Source organism: Pantherophis guttatus, chromosome 2 (assembly GCF_059756535.1).
Source record: "Pantherophis guttatus breed Tessera chromosome 2, ASM5975653v1, whole genome shotgun sequence".
Taxonomy (NCBI): Eukaryota; Metazoa; Chordata; class Lepidosauria; order Squamata; family Colubridae; genus Pantherophis; species Pantherophis guttatus.
The window spans coordinates 118,250,742-118,269,447 of NC_142064.1; the positions used below are offsets into that span (position 1 = coordinate 118,250,742).

Sequence of the window (18,706 nt, forward strand, 5' to 3'; positions counted from 1 at the left end):
CGTGGCTTGGTGTGTGGGGGTAAAATGACTGAGTGGGCGTGGCCAACTTTTTTTTTTCTTTTAAAACCATTTTTTCTACAACCTCTTCGGCTGAAGAGGTTGTAAAAAAAATGCTTTTAAAGCCTCTGATGATCCCGGCTGACTTGCCTGATCGGCAGAGGCTTTCTTTTTTTTTTAAAGCCTCTGACGATCCCAGCTGAGCCACGCGATCATCAGAGGCTTTTTTTTTTCTTTTAAAAGCATTTTTTCGGCCAAAGAGGTTGTAGAAAAAATGCTTTTAAAAATTAAAAAAAAGCCTTTGATGATTGCGCGGCTCAGCTGGGCAATGGGGGGGGGGCGGGGATTTTTGCTATCAGTTCTCTGAACCACCCGCCTCCATCGCTACCGGATCAGGCGATCCAATCCGAACCGGGAACATTTCAGCCCTGCTCTTTGCTAATGCCAGTCCCCAGTTTGGCTTCCCTCTGTAAGGTTTACTTCCTTACAGTGTGGAAAGGTGAGCCAGCTGCAGCATTTGCTCCTTCGGATATGGAGTACAAAGCATACTTAACTCTCCTGGGATGGGGAATCAAGACCTATTCAGGAAAATACAAGGAGTCTCAAAAAGTGAAAAAGAGAAAGCATTTGCATACAAGCATAAATACCAGTTGGGACAAAGGGGTTAGAAATGGAAGATTAAGTCTAACCAGTGGGAAGAAAAGAAATACCCTCACTCACCTTTTGCATGACTGGCTTAACAACTCTATACAACAGGAGGTAGGAAACTGACTCAGCATGGCCAGCAAAAGACCAGGAGTAGTTCACAAGTTACAGGTCCACCATAAGGCCCCACACTAGGAAAGTTGGAGAGAGGATTCTTCCCTCCATGTAGCATAAATTAATATCCTGGGATTTTGCATGGTGAAATAGTCCTTATCCTGCCCTACAATTTAATGGGCCCTTTGCCATGTGCTGCTTGATCTTAAAAGCTGGGCAGTTCTTGGCTGCTGACTTAATTGCAATCTGCCCTAAAAATTCTGCCTCTCAACTACTCCCAACCTCATTTACTGCTTCACATAAACTGATAGTGGTGTTTATATCACTTTCGTACCATCACATAAGTAGAAAATAGAGGGATGCCCTACTTTCATCCTAATTCTTCTCCTACTCAGAATCCCATTCCTGAGGCAACTGAAGGGAGATCATATATAGTACTGTATGAGTCAAGATTTCAATCTGTCTCTCTCATGAAGCAACTAACTGACAATATCAGTGGCTCCATGGAAAGCACAGTATGGTATTTTGAATAGAGTAATTGCTTATCTCGTAGCATGTAATGAGCCGTGGTGGCATAGTGTTTAGAATGCAGTACTGCAGGCTACTTCTGCTGATCACCGACTGCCAGCAGTTTGGCAGATTGAATCTCTCCAGGTTGACTCAGCCTTCCATCCTTCCGAGGTCGGTAAAATGAAGACTCAAGACTGTTGGGGGCAATATGCTGACATTGTAAACCGCTTAGAGAGGGCTGTAAAGCACTATGAAGCGGTATATAAGTGTAAGTGCTATTGCTATGTAAGGGGAGAGGAGCCTTCCTGGACCAATGATTTGCCAAAGATGATGAAGAATCTAGGAGTGTTCTAATGGTTATTGCTATTGGTGACAAAAAAGATGTGAGATCAGGGGTGAAATCTACTTACCTTCCCTACTGGTTAGGAATGCATGCGCCATGGACCTTCTGTGCATGTGCAAACCCTTCTGCGCATGCGCAGAGTGTAAAAAATAGGTTACTTCCTGGTTAAAACCAGGATGTAACGACCGGGTGGGTGGGCAGAGCCTCGTGCTGCCGTCACTACCGGTTCTCCAAACCACGCGCCGCCATCGCTACCGGTTCGGCCGAACTGGTCTGAACATGTAGCATTTCACCCCTGTGTGAGATGGATTCCTTGTCTGTGGTGGAGATGCAGCTATGAGTTTCTGCTACCGACAGCAGAATTTGGCCCTGAATATTGAGAAAAGTTTGCAAAGAAAAGAGGAAATGATATGAAAGTCCTCATGTCTCAGCCTCACCATTCACTGGAAGTAGAGAAGACTGCTTGATTGTGGTTCTTGTGAAAGGGTGTGGGTGCTATGGTAAAAGGGCTCCTGAACATTGTTTGGTCTTTACCAGAAGTTGGCTCATCTGCCTGCTCTATGTGGTCTGGCAGAATACAGTATAGTTCAGAAAAAAGACCCAAAACTGGATAATACAGGACTGGATAATACAGAAAGCTGTAAAAGCCATTTGTATTGTTATACTACCTAATTGTGCCATTCTCAAATAAGTGGATGGAGGAAACGGCAGAATCCAAGAAGTGGTGGAGTTCCTCTCCATCCAGAGGAAACTTGGCTGCATTTCTACAGCATGTTTTTCCCTAGCAGGAACTGAGCCTATTAATAAGTTTGTTGGCTCAGCTTGGCTTTGAAAGCCCCATGCCTTGGAAGATACCAACAGAAACTTCCTTAGGGATCAATTTTGCTAATTTCTGGATTTTTTCTTCCCTTCTCCTTATTTGTGTGTTTGCTGTGTCCAGATACCTCTTGACTTCTGAAGGTAGCCAGAATTTGATCTTGGGCACCTGTGTCTGTAAGTCTCAAGGTATTGTTAGGTATGGTGCCTATTTACTATGCTTGTAGTTTCTTATGAGAGTTTTTAAGATAGCTGTCTGCGAAGAAGCATTCTCGTTGTGTATGTTTTTCTCTCTCATTATCAGACCTTCTGTTTATGAGCTCTGATGATCCACAACATGCGGGCAGAGACTCCGCTTACCTAACTGCTAAACTCTGTGGAATTTATGGATGCCAGAAGAGCATCTGCAATTCTGCTGTAAGGTGTCTGCTGTTTCCTTAATCTCTTAAACTTGCAGATAGGAAATGCAGGATTATGGTATTTCTGTAATGGATCAAAATTTTATTATATTTCTTTACCCTTCTTCTGGAAATAATATATGTCAGGACGTATCTCTTTCTTGTATACAAGAAAATAATAGTAGAGAGAATCCCTAAGTATATCCAGAGAACATTTTTCATTCTACTAAGAAACATCCCAATCCCTCTGTTATATAAATCCCTTCGTATAAACTACAATTGGGAAATCAGGGCCCCAAATCAAAGAGGGAGGTGTCTGCTTGCAATTATTCACTGATTCTTTTTCTTCCCACCTGTAATCTGTTGCTTCCTTGTGAATTTTCTTCTTGAAGGGAGTTGTGAAACTGACAGCATTTTTAAAAAATCTCTCAATATTGCCTCTAAAAAGATACTGTCTTAAGACTCTTACATCATGTTTTTGAAGATCCTAATTATAGAGGGCTTGTCAGGAGATAACTGGGTTTGCATACTGATGTAAAGTGGAAATGTTTGATTTATATTTAGTTTATATTTGTTAACAGACTTGGAAGTATTTCCTACGTGGGGTGTTTCATTATTTAACTTTCCAATGAATAAGACGGTTGAAAAGTCTATGAATATATTCTTGTTTTTTGGCCAAATAGATATTATATAGATGTCAAGTTGAGGGGAATTGAATTATTGCAGAAGCACACAGTAGTTTTTTCAAATGTATAGGTAGTCCTCAACGTATGACCACAATTGAGCTCAAAATTTTTGTTACTAAGTAGACATTGTTAAGTGAATTTTTTCACCTTTTATCTCTTTTCTTGCCACAGTTGTTAAGTGAATCACTGCAGTTGTTAAGTTAGTGACATGATTGTTAAGTGAATCTGACTTCCCCATTGACGTTGCTTGTCAGAAAGTCGCAAAAGCTGATCACGTGGAACCTGAAACATTGCAACCGTCATAAATATGAACCAGTTTCCAAGCGTTTCAAACTTTTGTCATGTGACTATGATGCCACAATGGTCGTAAGTGTGAAAAACAGTCATAAGTCACTTTTTTCAGTGCCACTGTAACTTTGAATGGTCACTAAATGGACCATTGTGAGTCGAGGACTACCTGTATTTATTCTTGCCATAAGTAACTTTAAGCTGTAAAAACTGATGTCAATTCATAACAGAAGCCGAATAAAAATAATTCTGAATGGCCTGTTCCCTTCTGTGCTACAAATTCACCCCCATATTTATATTGTCTTTCCTTTTTAAGTAGTAAAATTGATGAACAGATCTTTTACATTTTAAAAGTTTACACCATGGTATTAAAAATACTGAGTGGTTCATTTACTACGGTAATTCAATATCTATTTAGCATGACCACAAAAGAAGATTACTCTCAGTCTAAAAGCAAGATTATAAATGCATCCTTTGCTTTTGAAACTAGACAAATAACTTCTTTGATAGAGAGACAAGCTAGCTGAATGGGATGCCATGTTGTGATGGTCCTCCATTCAGCTTTTCCTAAAAGCATTATTTATTCAGCAGGGCTTATATCCAATCTTCATCCTAGTGGACGTTGGATGGCAAAAACCTTGTGAAAATAATAAAACAAAACAAGGAAAATAATTGCAGCTATTATAGTAATAATAAATCAATAGGTGAATAAAACAGTCAGATCCCGGTCTCGATATCTGACTGATTGTGCAACCAACCATAATACAATCATATAATAAAGTGATCAAGTCATAATCACATAATTCTGGTCTAACAATCAGTTTGGAATAATGGCTTCCAGAAATAGATTTCATCATCTCTCTGTGAAATGCAAAAATTGCAAGACCCACATAACTCCATGGTAAGAAGGTTCCAAAGAATGAGGCTATGAAAGAGAAAGCCTGCTTTCTCAGTTATGTTTCTTGAAGGAGAAATCTTTAACAGGCCTTCTCTGTGTGTCTGAGTCAGGAGGAAAGATTTTGCTCTAGCTAGGCATTGCCTGAGGTAGTGTCTAGGATAGGGGTCTCCAACCTTGGTAACTTTAAGTCTGGAGCAAAGCTGGCTGGGGAATTCTGGGAGTTGAAGTCCTCCAGCCTTAAAGTTGCCAAGATTGGAGACCCCTGATCTAGGACAACTCAGCGCAACCAAATTGGCATGGCCAATTCGCCATGGCCAACTGGCCATGGCCAACTCACTGCAGGACAAGAGTTACACTAATATCAAACAAATGATGGAATAGAATCATTAAAAAAATAATGTAAATGGAGGGACAACTTGAAATGTGAATGACAGAAATTACAATCATTTTTTAATTATTTTAAATACTTAAATTGAATTGTTGAATTGTCTCACAGCAAGTTGTCCCATGATGAGTTGGCCGCAGCAACATGGCTGCATCAAGTTGTCCCATTCCGCCTGAGGTATACTGATGTTGAGTCAAATACGGTACTTTAGGCCTGGAAACTGCATCAATAATGAATGCAACAACATCAGAATTGGTGTTGCTTGGCCTTGGTAGGGTTATCCCACCAATAGTTTAGCCACATATTTTGTATCAGTTGCATCATCCAAATCGTGTTGAAAGAGAACTATCTCCACATAAATTACATTATAAGTACCAGTAAGTAACTGAGGGGTAATCAAGGTTGGATTTACTTCCGATGGGCATCCTGATCCAGGTAAGGTTGTAACTGGTGTATCAGCCAAAGCTGCGTGAAGGAACTCTGGTCATGGTTTCCACCTGCTATTGAAGTAGTGCCATGGGTTCAGAAAGACCCACAAACCAACATTTTCAGAAGGAGTGCAACTCCCACCAGAGCAGTGTTTTAAGAAAATGCTTCCAACTTACAGAAATTCTTGTCCTCCAAACCTTCCTCTCTGCTATAATCTGTGCTTCTCTCTCAGAAATGCGCTGGCAGATGGGGGAGCAAGTCCGAGGTCTCGACTCTCAGGCAGAGAGTCGACAACAGTTGCTCCAAGATGTGGCTGACTTCCTGCGCCGGAAGGCTGAAGTGGAACAAGAATATTCCAGAGGGCTGGAGAAATTGTCTGAACGTTTCTCGGCTAAGATACGTGGCTCCAAGGAGCATCAGAATTTCAGGTTAGAGTCTTTGGATTCTTCAGGGGGGAGGGGTGAACAGATGTGGAGAAGGAACTTCCACAGAGATAAGTCGAGGGTGATGATTGCATGGGAAGAAGCTGGGAAAAAAAGGTTAGAGACATTATTGAATAGTAACTGTCAAGAGTTTGACCCTTGGAGCTTTCCTGCAAGGTCTTTACTGGTGTCCATTTTGTGTGTAAGTCAGCGCAGTGGTGATTATATATATCTTAATATATCTAAGAGACATTACCGCAAGCAACTGTACAGGAAGAAGTAGAAAGGTCATGAGTTGATAACCAGTAATTCCACACTTGGAGGCAACTGTTGTTAGAATGTTTCTTATTAGCCGAGGTTCCTTTCAGTGTGCTTAGGTTCACGCTATCATGCCTCATCCCCGCCCCTTCTCCTTTTTGTTAGAAAACTGATTAATCTTTCCTAGCCTTCCAATCTCTTGGGAGAGCTAGAGATATGAGATGCACTCCCTCCTCATAATCCCTTTGACCTTTTACCCATTTCTTCAGTCAATACCGCAGTTCAGTTTTAGTGGAGCATGTTTCATAACCCGGGAATCAGTGTCATACTACTGATAGAAAACACCTGGGGTTGATTTTTTTCTATCAGGTAATATGGACCATCCTGTTAGGAATATTTCATAAAGAAAATTGAAAGTACAACAACATCGACATATATTTTATGTAACAGCATTTGAAAGCAATGATTGATTAAAAAAACCCTACAAAAAAAATATATATCCCTGGATATTTGAAGGGTAATAGTCAGGAGAACAGTTTGAAGCAGATGTGATGTTTGACATGAGCGAGCCCTGTGCTTGTAACTAAGTGCAGTACAAATATAGAATAAAACATTGATTAATACTTTAACATAATTATGGTATAATTGATTGGAATATCATAATATATAAGAAGGATTTCCAAATGAAAAGGTCCAGAGTATTCAATATCAATCTGTATTCATTTGCCTATCTTAGGCAAGAAAGCCAGGTGAGTGACACAGAGTCAGTCCCTCTCTGCTAACCCTGTGAAGAAGAAGGCAATGACCATTTCCAAAATCTTACCGAGAAAACTCCAGGGGCTTATTTCACCCTGCTTGGTTCTCATGGGTGGTGATCTCCTCTGAGAAATTAAGCAGAATGTATCAATCATATCCAAGAGACACCTTTTCTTAAAAGCAAATTTGATATTGTTAAGGAAAGCCAGATTTTGCTTATTTTATTTTTTTAAAAAATATTTCTGGAGGTGGCCAGCAGTGGAGAAAACAACTGATGGGATGGCAGGTGAAGGAAATGTGGGTTGCTGATGGAAGGTCTGATGGTGGGGGTTAAGTCTGAATATATCAGGATGGTTGATGATATCGTCTGCAACTAAATTTGAGTGACCCTATATTATATTCAACAATTTATCCTGGAGGATATAAAGGCTTTATATTATATGTTATAACTAAGTTGAAAGCCAGTTTGGTCTAGTCGTTAAGGCACCAGGAAAGAAATAGAAAGACCTTGAGTTGTATTCCTGTTTTAGGCATAAAAGCCAGCTGGGTGGCCTTGGGCCAGTCACTTTCTGTCATCTCTAGAAAGCAGGCAATGGCAAACCACTTCTGAAAAATCTTGCTAAGAAAACTGCAGGGACTGGTCCAGGAAGTCTCCAAGAATCAGACACAATTGAATAGAAGGGGGGAAAATGACTAGGTTACCTCACCAGCAATACTTGGTTTGATGTACCAGTGCAATGTCATATATGAATAGCAGCTCTCCTTCTTGTGAGGAAAAAAAACATGTAGATGCAGAGTTCCGCTAATTGATTTGAACATAGAAGTTGAGCAGCAGGAAAAGTGAAAAATGCCTAAATTTTGTAACTACATTTAGTAACAATTATCAGCTGTGTTTGATTTTTTTGTGTATGCAGTACTTTCTTCTTAAGGTATTTGTGGTGTAAATGGGTGAAACACAACATAGCAGTCATGTTAGGCTATAACTGTGTGATGATCATTGTTGTCAGGTCCAAATGGCTTAGGAATGGTCACAGTTGGCACACTAAATGTGGTTGTGCAAACAAATTCCTTGCCACTGTTACAACCATGGAGAGAGGCAGCTTTGGATCTTCCCCACCCCGCAGACCTCCTCTTTCAGAGGTAGTATAAACTGATTTAGAACAGGCTAATCGCAATTCCAGAGCTCAGCTATTTCCTGACAGTTTTTCCACCTTGTGGGTGGTGATTGTTAATTTTAGATAGTTGGCCTTCATCCAGCACATTACCAGACTTGGCCAAGACCAGTTTCAGGTACTCATTACATCCTTGGTTAAATGGTGGAGAACAATAGAACCAATATACCGCAAATAAGGAAGAGAGATAAAAGATGATAAAAGCTAAGGATGTAGACACAAAGTGCGTTGTTCCTGCAGTCAAAGATTAAAGGGCTTCCCTCTTTACATGCAGGAAGGACCAGAATCTCCCTTCACCTTTGAATTGCTGGTATACAATCCTCAATCAGACACGGCAGGCAAGCCGGGATCATGGAGCACTGAGTGAAATCTACACAGGGCATTTGGTGCTTCGGTTGGTGCACATCAGCGAGGATGTGGGGCGATTGGCCCGGAAAGTAAGTGCTTTGGAGTGAGATCAAGGTGGATTCTATCCTCAGGTCACCTTGATATGTCTATCAAAGTTAGACTTTGTACAGAGTCCTAGGCTTGAACAAAGGCCTCTTCTTTGTAACCTATACTGTCCCTTGGCCTTGCTCTTGCTGGAATCACCCTTTGCCATCAGCCAGTTATTATTCCTGATTGAAAAGGGAAAATGGACAAAAAGAAGAATTTTTATGACTCTCTAAGCATCTGTGTCAGAATATTTTCCCTAGCCTTCTCCTGATCAGTTCAGAAGTTGGCTAATGTTTCTGTGACTGTTAAGTAATCATGGGAAATGTTTTCTCAGATCCAGTTCCTTACCTGGCAGAGCAGTGCTTGGTGACCTGGAACATGGTTGTGAAGTACCAGCACCAAACGTGATGGGTGTTGTGTATGAGAGGCAAGCCACTATGAAGAATGGGCTCAAATATTATACTCTGAGCTCAATGTGCTATTTCTGTTCAGTATCTCCTTGTGATCTCTGTGTGCAGCCCCATTCTATTTGTCATTCCCTCTGAGTTTGGTATCTTGCTCACCAAAGTTTCAAAGTCATGCACAGTAATTTCCAAGTTTTTATTTGGAGCTCTTATACTAAACTACCTTCTAGATTCTGATTGGAAAACAATGTGCTCACAAATTGAGCAGTTTGCAAGTCTTCCCTTTGTCAGTGTCTCACAATTCTTGATTATTTAAGTCTTACCTAAAGGCAAAGAAGCCGAGAAGGACAACCATATTCAGTAAATGGACATTTGCCATTTAAAAAGTACTTCCACACTTGCTGCCTTAAGCCAAGCATTTGCTTCCCTATATGAGAACATTATAATTAAGAACTCTCAAAAAGAAGAAAATTGAGTGGCCAGGCCCAAATGCTCCCATCAAGTGTAAGAGACAAACCCATCAGATAATCTGTCCTCTTACGGGATTCAGGTATTGCTATCTGGTTGATCCAGTGGGATTGTTAAGAAGGCGTTAGCCCTGCCAGGTAAATCAGGCCAGGAAACCAATTTGTGTGACCCTACACATTATATTCAGCAATTTATCCTGGAGGTTACAAATGCTTTATGCAAGAGATACTAGAATTCTATTTTACAGATACAGGTGCTATGAAAAGTGAGAACAGTTCGATGTAGTGGTTAAGGCATTAATTTAGAAACCGGGAGACTGTGAATTCCACTCCCACCTGAGGTTCAAAGCCAGCTTAGTGACTTTGGGCCAGTTTCTCTCTCTCAGACCTAAGAAGTAGGCAATGGCAAACCACTTCCAAAATCTTGCCAAGAAAACTGCAGGGACTTGTGCAGGCAGCCACCAGGAGTCAAAAATTGACTCAAAGAACTGTAAGGACGACATTGGACATTTTACCTTCCGTTGTCAACAAATCACAGTTCTCTGAGCATAGGGAGCATGCAAAACAAAGGGTTTTTTTTGTGTGGTAAATTATTTTTTAAGACCTTACTTTTTTGAGGTTAGACATGCACCATCAGAAAAATGGAAATAGTGTTTTCCTATTACATCTGAATTCGCTTGTATTCAACCATTTCTTGCTAGGATAGTCTGTAGTTTTATGCAGTGAGAATCTGAATTGGCTGGCCTTTATGTTTTTTTTTAAAGCAGGTGTAGGCTGCTTATGCAAATCCTTTGTGTCATTGGAGGGAAGCCAAGAACTGCCTGAGCATTTGAAGTCCTATCCTTTGGTCACTGGAAATCCTTGTTAATCACTGCCATGATTATGATTATTCTCAAGCATTGCTTGCTGGATTGCAACTATATTTCCATAACAATAGGGATTAAATATTTGTTTTCTTAAAAATCAAAACTCAGATTCTCAGCCTGCTGCAATAACAATGTCTCTGTTTTTCCCTATAGTTGAGTAGACTATGTGCAGCCCAGGATGCCCTATCTTAATCTTTCCTACCTTTTCCTCCCTGGTCAGAGCAAAGAGATGGAACAGCAGATGCAGGATGAGCTCCTGAAGGCAATTTCAGAGTTGCAGATGGTAAGTGGAGAAGAAAGGGTCCCTATCCTGCAGTTGTCATCTCATTTGGTCTCTAACACAGGGGTGTCAAACTCAAGGCCCAGGGGCCAGATCTGGCCTGCAGGGTGCTTAGATCTGGCCCGCTGGGCCACCCTGGAAGCAGCAAAGGACTAGCCCACCTGGTGCCTCTGCCAACAAAAACAGAGCTCCGTTTTTGCTGGCAAAGGGTTGCAGGAGGCTGTCGCAGCCAAAAACAGCTCGCGAGCCCCTTTTTGCTGGCAGAGTACTCAGATCTCGACAGGTGCCCCCGACACAAGTGATGTTGAATTGGCCGTGCCCACTCTGGTCATGTCCCTCCCAGCCCCACCGAGGTCAAACACAACCCTCATGCAGCCCTCAATGAAATCGGGTTTGACGCCCCTGCTCTAACAGGATAGGGCAAATGGCAATAATATAATGATTCAGTAGTTTTGCAGCAGTAGTAGCAGTGTTTATTCTAAGACTGAGATCCCCCTTTTCTCAGACTATGCATTTAGGATGGAAGGGGCCATCAAGCCCAACCCTTTGCTCGGAGCAGAAATACTCGATGTATTCCCAAGAGATGGCTGTTTAACGTTGGCTTGAACACCACCATCTCTCTAGGCAACTGATGTTGCTCAGTAAGGATTTTCTGATAATTTAGTTGGAAAATCAGTTTTCTTGAAATTTAAGCCCATAATTTCATATTCTGTTTTCTGGAATGAGAAACTACAAGCCTGGCCTCCTTTGTGGCATATTTTCATATATTTAAAGAGTCCTGTATATCCACCCTCCCTTGTTTTTTCTGGAGACTAAAACACCGAACCTCCTTAAATCTTTCTTTCCCATGCTTAGTTTCTAGTCCCCAATCACCTTGATTGGCTTTCTTTGAGCCAGTTTCAATTTTTATGAATCCTCTTTATTTGTGGTGCCCCAAAATGAATATAGCACTTGAAATGGGGTCAGACGAAAGCAGAATTCAGTAGAGCTGAACAGTTTCTTCTCATGATTTGAAAAGTATATTTCTGAAGAGGTAATCTAAAACCACCTTTGCCTTTTTTGTAGCCACATTTTATTGTTGGCTAAAATTCCACTTATTTATTTCTCTAATGATTAAGAACAAAGTTTGGCAAGTTCTAGCTGATCAGCTCCTGTCTATTCGTAGGCTATGAAGTCATACCAGACATACCGCATTGATTGCCTGAATGCCGAAGCGAAGCTGCGTGAGGCTGAACGGCAAGAGGAGAAGCGCAGCGGCGGCAAACATTCAGATCCTAGTGGATCCCCTGGTGGGGCTGGACTTGACAAAACCCCTCGTCGCACTTCACTTCGGAAGGTGGAGCGCCTCCTGGAAAAGGTAGTTAGAAGATGGGGGTGGGAGTGTTGGAAATGTTGATCATAGATCAAAACGTGACTGGGTCTTTTGATAAAGATGCTAGTACTGTTCACTGAATATACTAGGACTTATATTGGAGTAAATAGGTTTGGTTTAAAGCTGTGGGGCTATCAACCTGTTCACACAGCATGCTTAACTGGATCAGGACAAAAGTCATTTGCATAACATAAATTTGTGTGTATTAACTCTTAGTTTTTTTTTGTGGGTTAGTGTGTTTTATGAACACATTCGGTGTCTTTGTGGCTCAGTATATTGGGTGAGAAATGCAGAAATATGAGTGCAGCCCATAAATCCGAATCTTCCCTTCCCACTGGAGAAGTTTGGGGAAGAGGGATCTTCAGTGTATTGTTCTTTGGAAGAGGCAACTCATGGAGCTTTTCATTCCAGCTTCAGATTTGAAGCAGGGGTAGGGAGCAAGAAATGACCAGAGGTTCCTTTTCAAAGATGCAACAGAGAATTTTCCCACAAAGGGGAAAGTTTTGAGAGATCACAGATTGGCTGGCAAAATCTATGACCATTTATTACCTTGCAATGATTTGAGCCAGTAAGTTCAGACCACAAACCACTTCCTTTTCTTTTGGTTCTTTTTTCTGCTGCTGGTGGGCTGATGTGAAACTTTTGTGACCTTGGTGGAGGCAGGTTGGTTCCATCTGAAAAGGCTGTTTCTAAACAATAAAACCGATAGCAATTGTCTTTAAGGAACACTAGCATAAGTTACAAGTCTCCTCTATGAAACACACTGTTGTTCCAACATTCACATAAATCCATTAATCATTTTAGAATGTCAGTGCAAACTGAGCTCACACAGATACCAGCTTATTGAGTTTGCCAGAATTCCCTTTATGCCCCTTAGAAATCTGGAAGAAAGTCCTAAAGATTCCTCTTCTTTGTAGTCATGGAGAATATATCAGTCTTAAGGTCTTGCATCTAAATGAAGTTTACACTGCATCTTTGTAGCTTTCATTCTTCAGTTGATGACAGATTGGCCTAGATTATATTCCTTGAATCCATTTAGATAGCACTTACTGCTTTTAGTTCCTGAGTTCTATTGTATGTTTTTTATTGTTATTTCCCCCTAAAATATTTCAGTTTGTTTTTCAATTGAATTGTACAGCTTAAATGTTATATGTAGAAAAAAAATCTGCGGTGATTTATCTTGGTCTGATTTTTTTTTACATCTCAAAACTTGCCATTTTAACAATGGAAACAATGGAATTGTTGGGGTAGTGCAAGGCAGACACGGTGTTTGCATTGTTCCTACTCACATAGGAGTCTTGTATCAGAGGAAATAGGATAGGTATTCCTCAACTTACAACCGGTTGCTTAACAACCATTTGAAGTTACGATAGATTTCAAAAAAGCGACCTATGAAAGTTGTAACCTTGAAGTTACAACTGCCACACACTCCTTTCTGTGATCATGGGACTGCATTTCAGGCATTTGGCATCCGCCTTGTATTTACAACTGGCTGCGGCATCCTGCAGTCGTATGAAACCAGCAGAAAATGCAAAAAACCACTCATAGGATATGTTAGATTTGCTTAACGATTGTAGTGTCTCTATTATGGTCATAAAACAATCATAAAATCGAGTCTAGTTATGTGGTGTCTTGACTTATTATCGTAATGCCTTGCAGTCAAAATTTTGGCCTCCATTGTGGTTGTAAGTCAAACTGTATGAACTATATATAGTAGATCTGGAATCCCAGCATCATACTTATGAATACTACTCTGCCCACATTTTTTCAATCATTTTATGCAATCTCCTTACTAAATGACAATTACGGTGCCTCCAGTGTATCCTCAATATTTCAAATATATCCATCAGTTTAAAAGTGGTCAGGGAAGATTCCCTGCAATAGAACTTCATTCTGAACCCACCAGATTTTTCTTGTTATGCAAAAGTTATGGGAAAGTAGAATGCTAGGAGAAAAATATATCATCAAGGGGATTAATGGGAAGGAAGAAATAGTTAACTGTCACTCCCCAGCTGCCTATCGAATAAAGTTGCTGCACAGCTCCTTTGGCGATTTTCTTCAATGATTTCAGAGATGATCTTCTTTCTTTCTTTCTCAGTGATTTATCATACAACATCTGCTGGAATCAGACTAGGAAGGAGGTTGTTCCCTTTATGAGCAATTGTTGCCATTATTTATCAGGAAAAAAAGATGTTTGCAAAAGTACTAAGCGGAGGGAAGTGGAGGGAAGAAGGAAGGACAGTCTGGAATTTTAACCTAATGATTTCTTGATCTTCAGAGACAGTCTAAATTCCTGGAAAGCAAGCTGAAATGTGCCAAGGCTCGGAATGATTACTTGTTGAATCTACATACCGCTAACTCTGCCATGAGCAACTACTATGTACGCGATGTTGCCGACCTGCTAGATGTGAGTCAATTACTCTCCATGCCCATCAGCAACATAGGGGTTAGCACTAAAATGTCAACTGCCAAGGCTTTGGTTGCCTATATGGATTCCTTTTGTCACTGTTTATGTAAGGGCACGAGTCCATGTATATGTCAAATGTATACTGGTCTTCCAGTGTAACTTTGTGGCTTAACTAAGCTATCCTGCGACCTGTATGGTGGGAATGTTGAAATTGCTCATAGGTTTCATGCACGCTCTTCACAGAACTATAGTTCCAAAAAAATTTTGGGAAAAGGAGAGAGTACACATCAGTATTAAAACTGGATCAAGACTGTGGGACATGGTAATTGAAGATACTGAACATACTGTTGGAATTAGGATGTGATGTTACCCTAACATGGGTGTTGGAGTTAACAATCCAGCTGAAAGACATTACAGAAGATATCATATGGATTACAAGCTTAAAGTCTTTTTAAGAGGATTTTATTTACATAAGGGAATATTTTTTAGTGGTGTGGGCAGAAGAATAAAGATATTAAGAATTATTAAGTATGGTAGTCTTGTAGGAAAGTGGGTGGAGACAGGTTAGCTTATTGATTGTTTAGTCTAAGAAAAGGGATATTATGTTTAGATATGAATATATGTAAAAGATTTGAGTTAAGAGAGATATCGATGGGGGTGGAGGAAATGGGTAGACTATGAATTGAATAAATGTTAAATTAGGATTTATTATATAGTCTTATAGTGGAAGGTTGCTTTGAAATGTTATATTAATATATATAAAAGATTTGATTTAAGAGATACATGTATGGGGGGGCAGAAAAAGGGTAGATTATGAGCAGAAATTGCTAAACTGGGAGATATAATAATATTATTATGCTAAATTAGGAGTTATTATATAATGTTATAGTAGAATGTTATTTTGAAATGTATAGTATAAGGGGGATATAATAATATTATTAGAAAGAAAGGGTCAGTATATGGGGGATGGAGTAAGGGGATGGTAAAGTATTATATAATCTGTTATGAATTTGGGTTTTATTTTGAAGAAGCCACAGGGGGAGGGGAGGGGGAGGGGGGTTAGGGAGGAGGGGGGAAAAAAGGGGGGAAAATTTGTATTTGAAAAACTTTTTCAATTAAAAAAAAAAAAAAGACTGTGGGACATGGGTACCTTTTAAAATCCCCAACCCCTGGTCTGCAGCTCAATGCTGGGCTGCAGCCCATTGGAAACCAGGGTGCGCAAGTGGCAGGCGAGCCTGCATGCGCAGCTGCTTTTATGCAAGCAGCACACACACCTGAAACCATCCCCTCTTCCGCCCATTGCCACTGCTGCCGCCAGTCTGCAGAGCCAGAAAGGTTGGGGATCACTGTTTTAAAAGATACCATATAGAGAAGTTAGCTAGTTTTCTGTAACTCTTGAATGGTTGTTTTTTTTTTTTTTTTTTTTTTGAAAAGGCAGTGCCTGCCATATTTTAACAGCTATTTTAATGGGGGCATTCTCCATTTAAAAATGATATAAGTTTAGCCCTCACAGATGAAAATGGAAGCTTGAAAAAGATACTGGAGTAATTTCTGCTAACCAACTGAAATAGGGTTATCATATCTCGGTTATAAAATTTTAGATGACTGTTAGGTGACAATAAAGAGTTGGACTTTTCCGTAGCTCTTTGCTACACTAGGATATAATTTTCCTAATTGAAATGTGCATTTCTGATATGAAGCTTTAAGGGCATTCTACTTGGCTGTCTTTTTTCCTGTGGTCCTAAACCATGAAATATTATAAATTTCTAATCTTACAATCACAAAATTCCAAATCCTGCAGAATCTCTTTCCTTTCTTGCAGAATCTACTGCACACTTTATCATGACTTTATTTCTACACTCTTTCCAATTTCATAATTTGACCTGCATTTATAGCAGATGGTCATTTGCATGTCATAGAAAAGATGCACCAACAACAAAAGTTGTGCTTGTTGTGTCATTGTGCATACATTGGAAAAGATAGTGGGGATCGGTCAACCGTGGAATCTAATAACCATCAGGCTCATCTGATAACCAAAGATATCTTTATCATATGATTCCAGTGTTTTGACCTTGGCTTCCACCTGTCGATGGGCAAAGTACTGAGGACCTACCTAGCTGCAGAGTCACGGGCCCAAGCATCTTGGCAACAGGGCCTGTGCGCCATTGAAGGGGCGGTTGATGCTTTAGATCCATTGGGAGATAAGTCCAGGATGATGGAGGCCAACCCTGCAGCCTATTGCCCTCCTCTGTCCTTTGACTACCAGCCTCATGAAGGTGATGAGGTAAGAGGATTTCTGGCTTCTTGTTCTACATTTTTTTGCTTTCTGCTCCGGCTGGCCCTTATTATTTTCTGTAATTTTTCTATCTTCAGGTATCTGAAGTCCGGGCTGAGGGTCCACTGAGAAATGAACTAGTTTCCCGTTTCCAGCACATCCAGTCCCGCCTCAATTCCATCACCCTGGAGACAGATGAAGTAGGTACCAATAGAGAGTGAGGTGCAATTGAGGGGGGGATGGGCAGGAATTAATTTCAATTTCAAAAATCAGTTTCTTTAATTTTGGGAACTGCGAAGGAGAAGTGCTGGGGTGGGGAAAATTCTAGCACTTCTTCTTGCCACTGACTGTTTTGCAGATGCCTTTCTCATTCCCTTAGTGCTAGAGTAGAATTCCTGGGATTCATCAGAACGTAGCTGGGCTCTTAGGAAGACCTTTCTTGGTATAGAAATTTCTATTTTCTTTCACAGGTCAACAAGACTCTGAAAGCCACCCTGCAAAGTCTGATAGATCTTTTGACAGCAGAGGAGCCAGAAGCACTTGATGCCTTTCAAGGCTGTCAGTCTACAGAGTCACTCAAGTCCACAGGTTCTGATGCTGGTGGGAAGCAGGCATTGGCAAAACGCCGGGCCAACCAGCAGGATACGGAAAGCTTCTATATCATGGTAGAATCCTAGATACCTAAAAGAATTAAACTTGATGCACCCTTAATATGCGGTCATAAAGACGAGGACACCATAACCTAATACATTTAGATAGTTATTTTTATTTTAATTAATTAGATTTCACTAGAACTTGTTTACGATAATTCACCCTTCAAATAAAAGACAGCATGAGGTCACTTTTGCTATTGATAGGCATCTGCTTTACGGTGATTTCTCTATGAAATCACTGATAGAATGTTACCCTGAACTAATCCCTGCTTCAGCATCTGTCTGGCATCTTCAGAGATGTTCTGAGCAAGACCTATTGCCAGAGACCCTTCCTTCAGCCCCATTTTAGAAACATAGACAAAAAAAAGGTGGCTTTGGATTTTGTCTCCCAAAGTGGAGAAACACAAAATATGAATCTGCTGTAGAATGAGAATCTCTGACCTGATTAGGTACTATAGAGACCAGGAGTAAAAAAATAAAGTGATAGAAGATTGATTTGAGAGAAAACCAGTTCCTGACTCTTTTGTTCAATGGTGGAATGCTTCTAGTTTTGAAATGGATAATTTAGCTCTTTCCAATTATCGAAGTAATCTAGAAAAGTGACTGGGCCACTTTCTGGAATTCTTAATAGCTGGCTAGATGCAACAAGACACTAAATATTTGTGAAGGATGAAAGATAAGTTCTGTCCCATTCAGTCTTCCTGGTATGGTTCCAGTTTGTTGAAAGCTTCAGAAAGATATCTTGGATTTGGTCATTATATAGAATAACTTGTCCCACTCAGCCTAGTCGCCTGCTGCTTTCTTTGATAACATATTTCATGCTATCTCTTGCACAGAAATTCAAAGAATATCTCTCTGGACGAAGCATTCAAACAAAACTGCAAGCAAAGCATGACCAGATGAAGGAAGCGATAGAGAAAGGTGAGGTGTGAAGTAATAGACAGTATCTGTACTCTTTAATTAGAAGCCTATTATTGGTATTTATTATGTTTGTCCATCCATCCACCCACTCACCCACCCATCTGTCCATCCAGCTTCTAAGAACTTGAAAAACACCTGATAATATCTAAAAGAACAAATCACTTTCTCATGCTTTCTCCCAGAATACTCTCAAAATTACGGGTTGCTGAAAAAGTTTGCCTTGGTACTCTTTTCAGAGAATTTCTGATCCCAAGGTTCCCTTGTGGAAAAGGTGATGAGAATTGTTTAATAGTTTTCACTTAAGGGAAGAGACAGCAGTCCATTGGGGAGTTGCATTCCCTTCTGTAACACACACACACACACACACACACACACACACACACACACACACACACACTGTAAGTTTTGAATCCTGAATGCTGATAGCTTTTTGAGTGAAAAAATCTGTGATTCTCTCCTTTATGGCTTTCCAAATATTAGTTCTGTGCTTTATTGAAGCTATTATTTTA

The 18,706-nt window shown here is 40.4% G+C and overlaps 1 protein-coding gene across 2 annotated transcripts in view; it reads left to right on the forward strand.

Annotated features, from left to right (window-relative positions):
• Nucleotides 1-18,706, forward strand: part of ARHGAP4 (Rho GTPase activating protein 4) — a 49,132-nt gene that overhangs the window by 12,836 nt on the left and 17,590 nt on the right. For both annotated transcript variants that reach the window (XM_034434219.2, XM_034434220.2), the window contains exons 2-10: nucleotides 5,742-5,937; nucleotides 8,392-8,554; nucleotides 10,510-10,572; nucleotides 11,735-11,926; nucleotides 14,220-14,348; nucleotides 16,411-16,632; nucleotides 16,722-16,823; nucleotides 17,094-17,288; nucleotides 18,113-18,197. In XM_034434219.2, coding sequence (XP_034290110.2) covers nucleotides 5,742-5,937; nucleotides 8,392-8,554; nucleotides 10,510-10,572; nucleotides 11,735-11,926; nucleotides 14,220-14,348; nucleotides 16,411-16,632; nucleotides 16,722-16,823; nucleotides 17,094-17,288; nucleotides 18,113-18,197 — 1,347 coding nt within the window. The remainder of the gene's footprint in view (nucleotides 1-5,741; nucleotides 5,938-8,391; nucleotides 8,555-10,509; nucleotides 10,573-11,734; nucleotides 11,927-14,219; nucleotides 14,349-16,410; nucleotides 16,633-16,721; nucleotides 16,824-17,093; nucleotides 17,289-18,112; nucleotides 18,198-18,706) is intronic.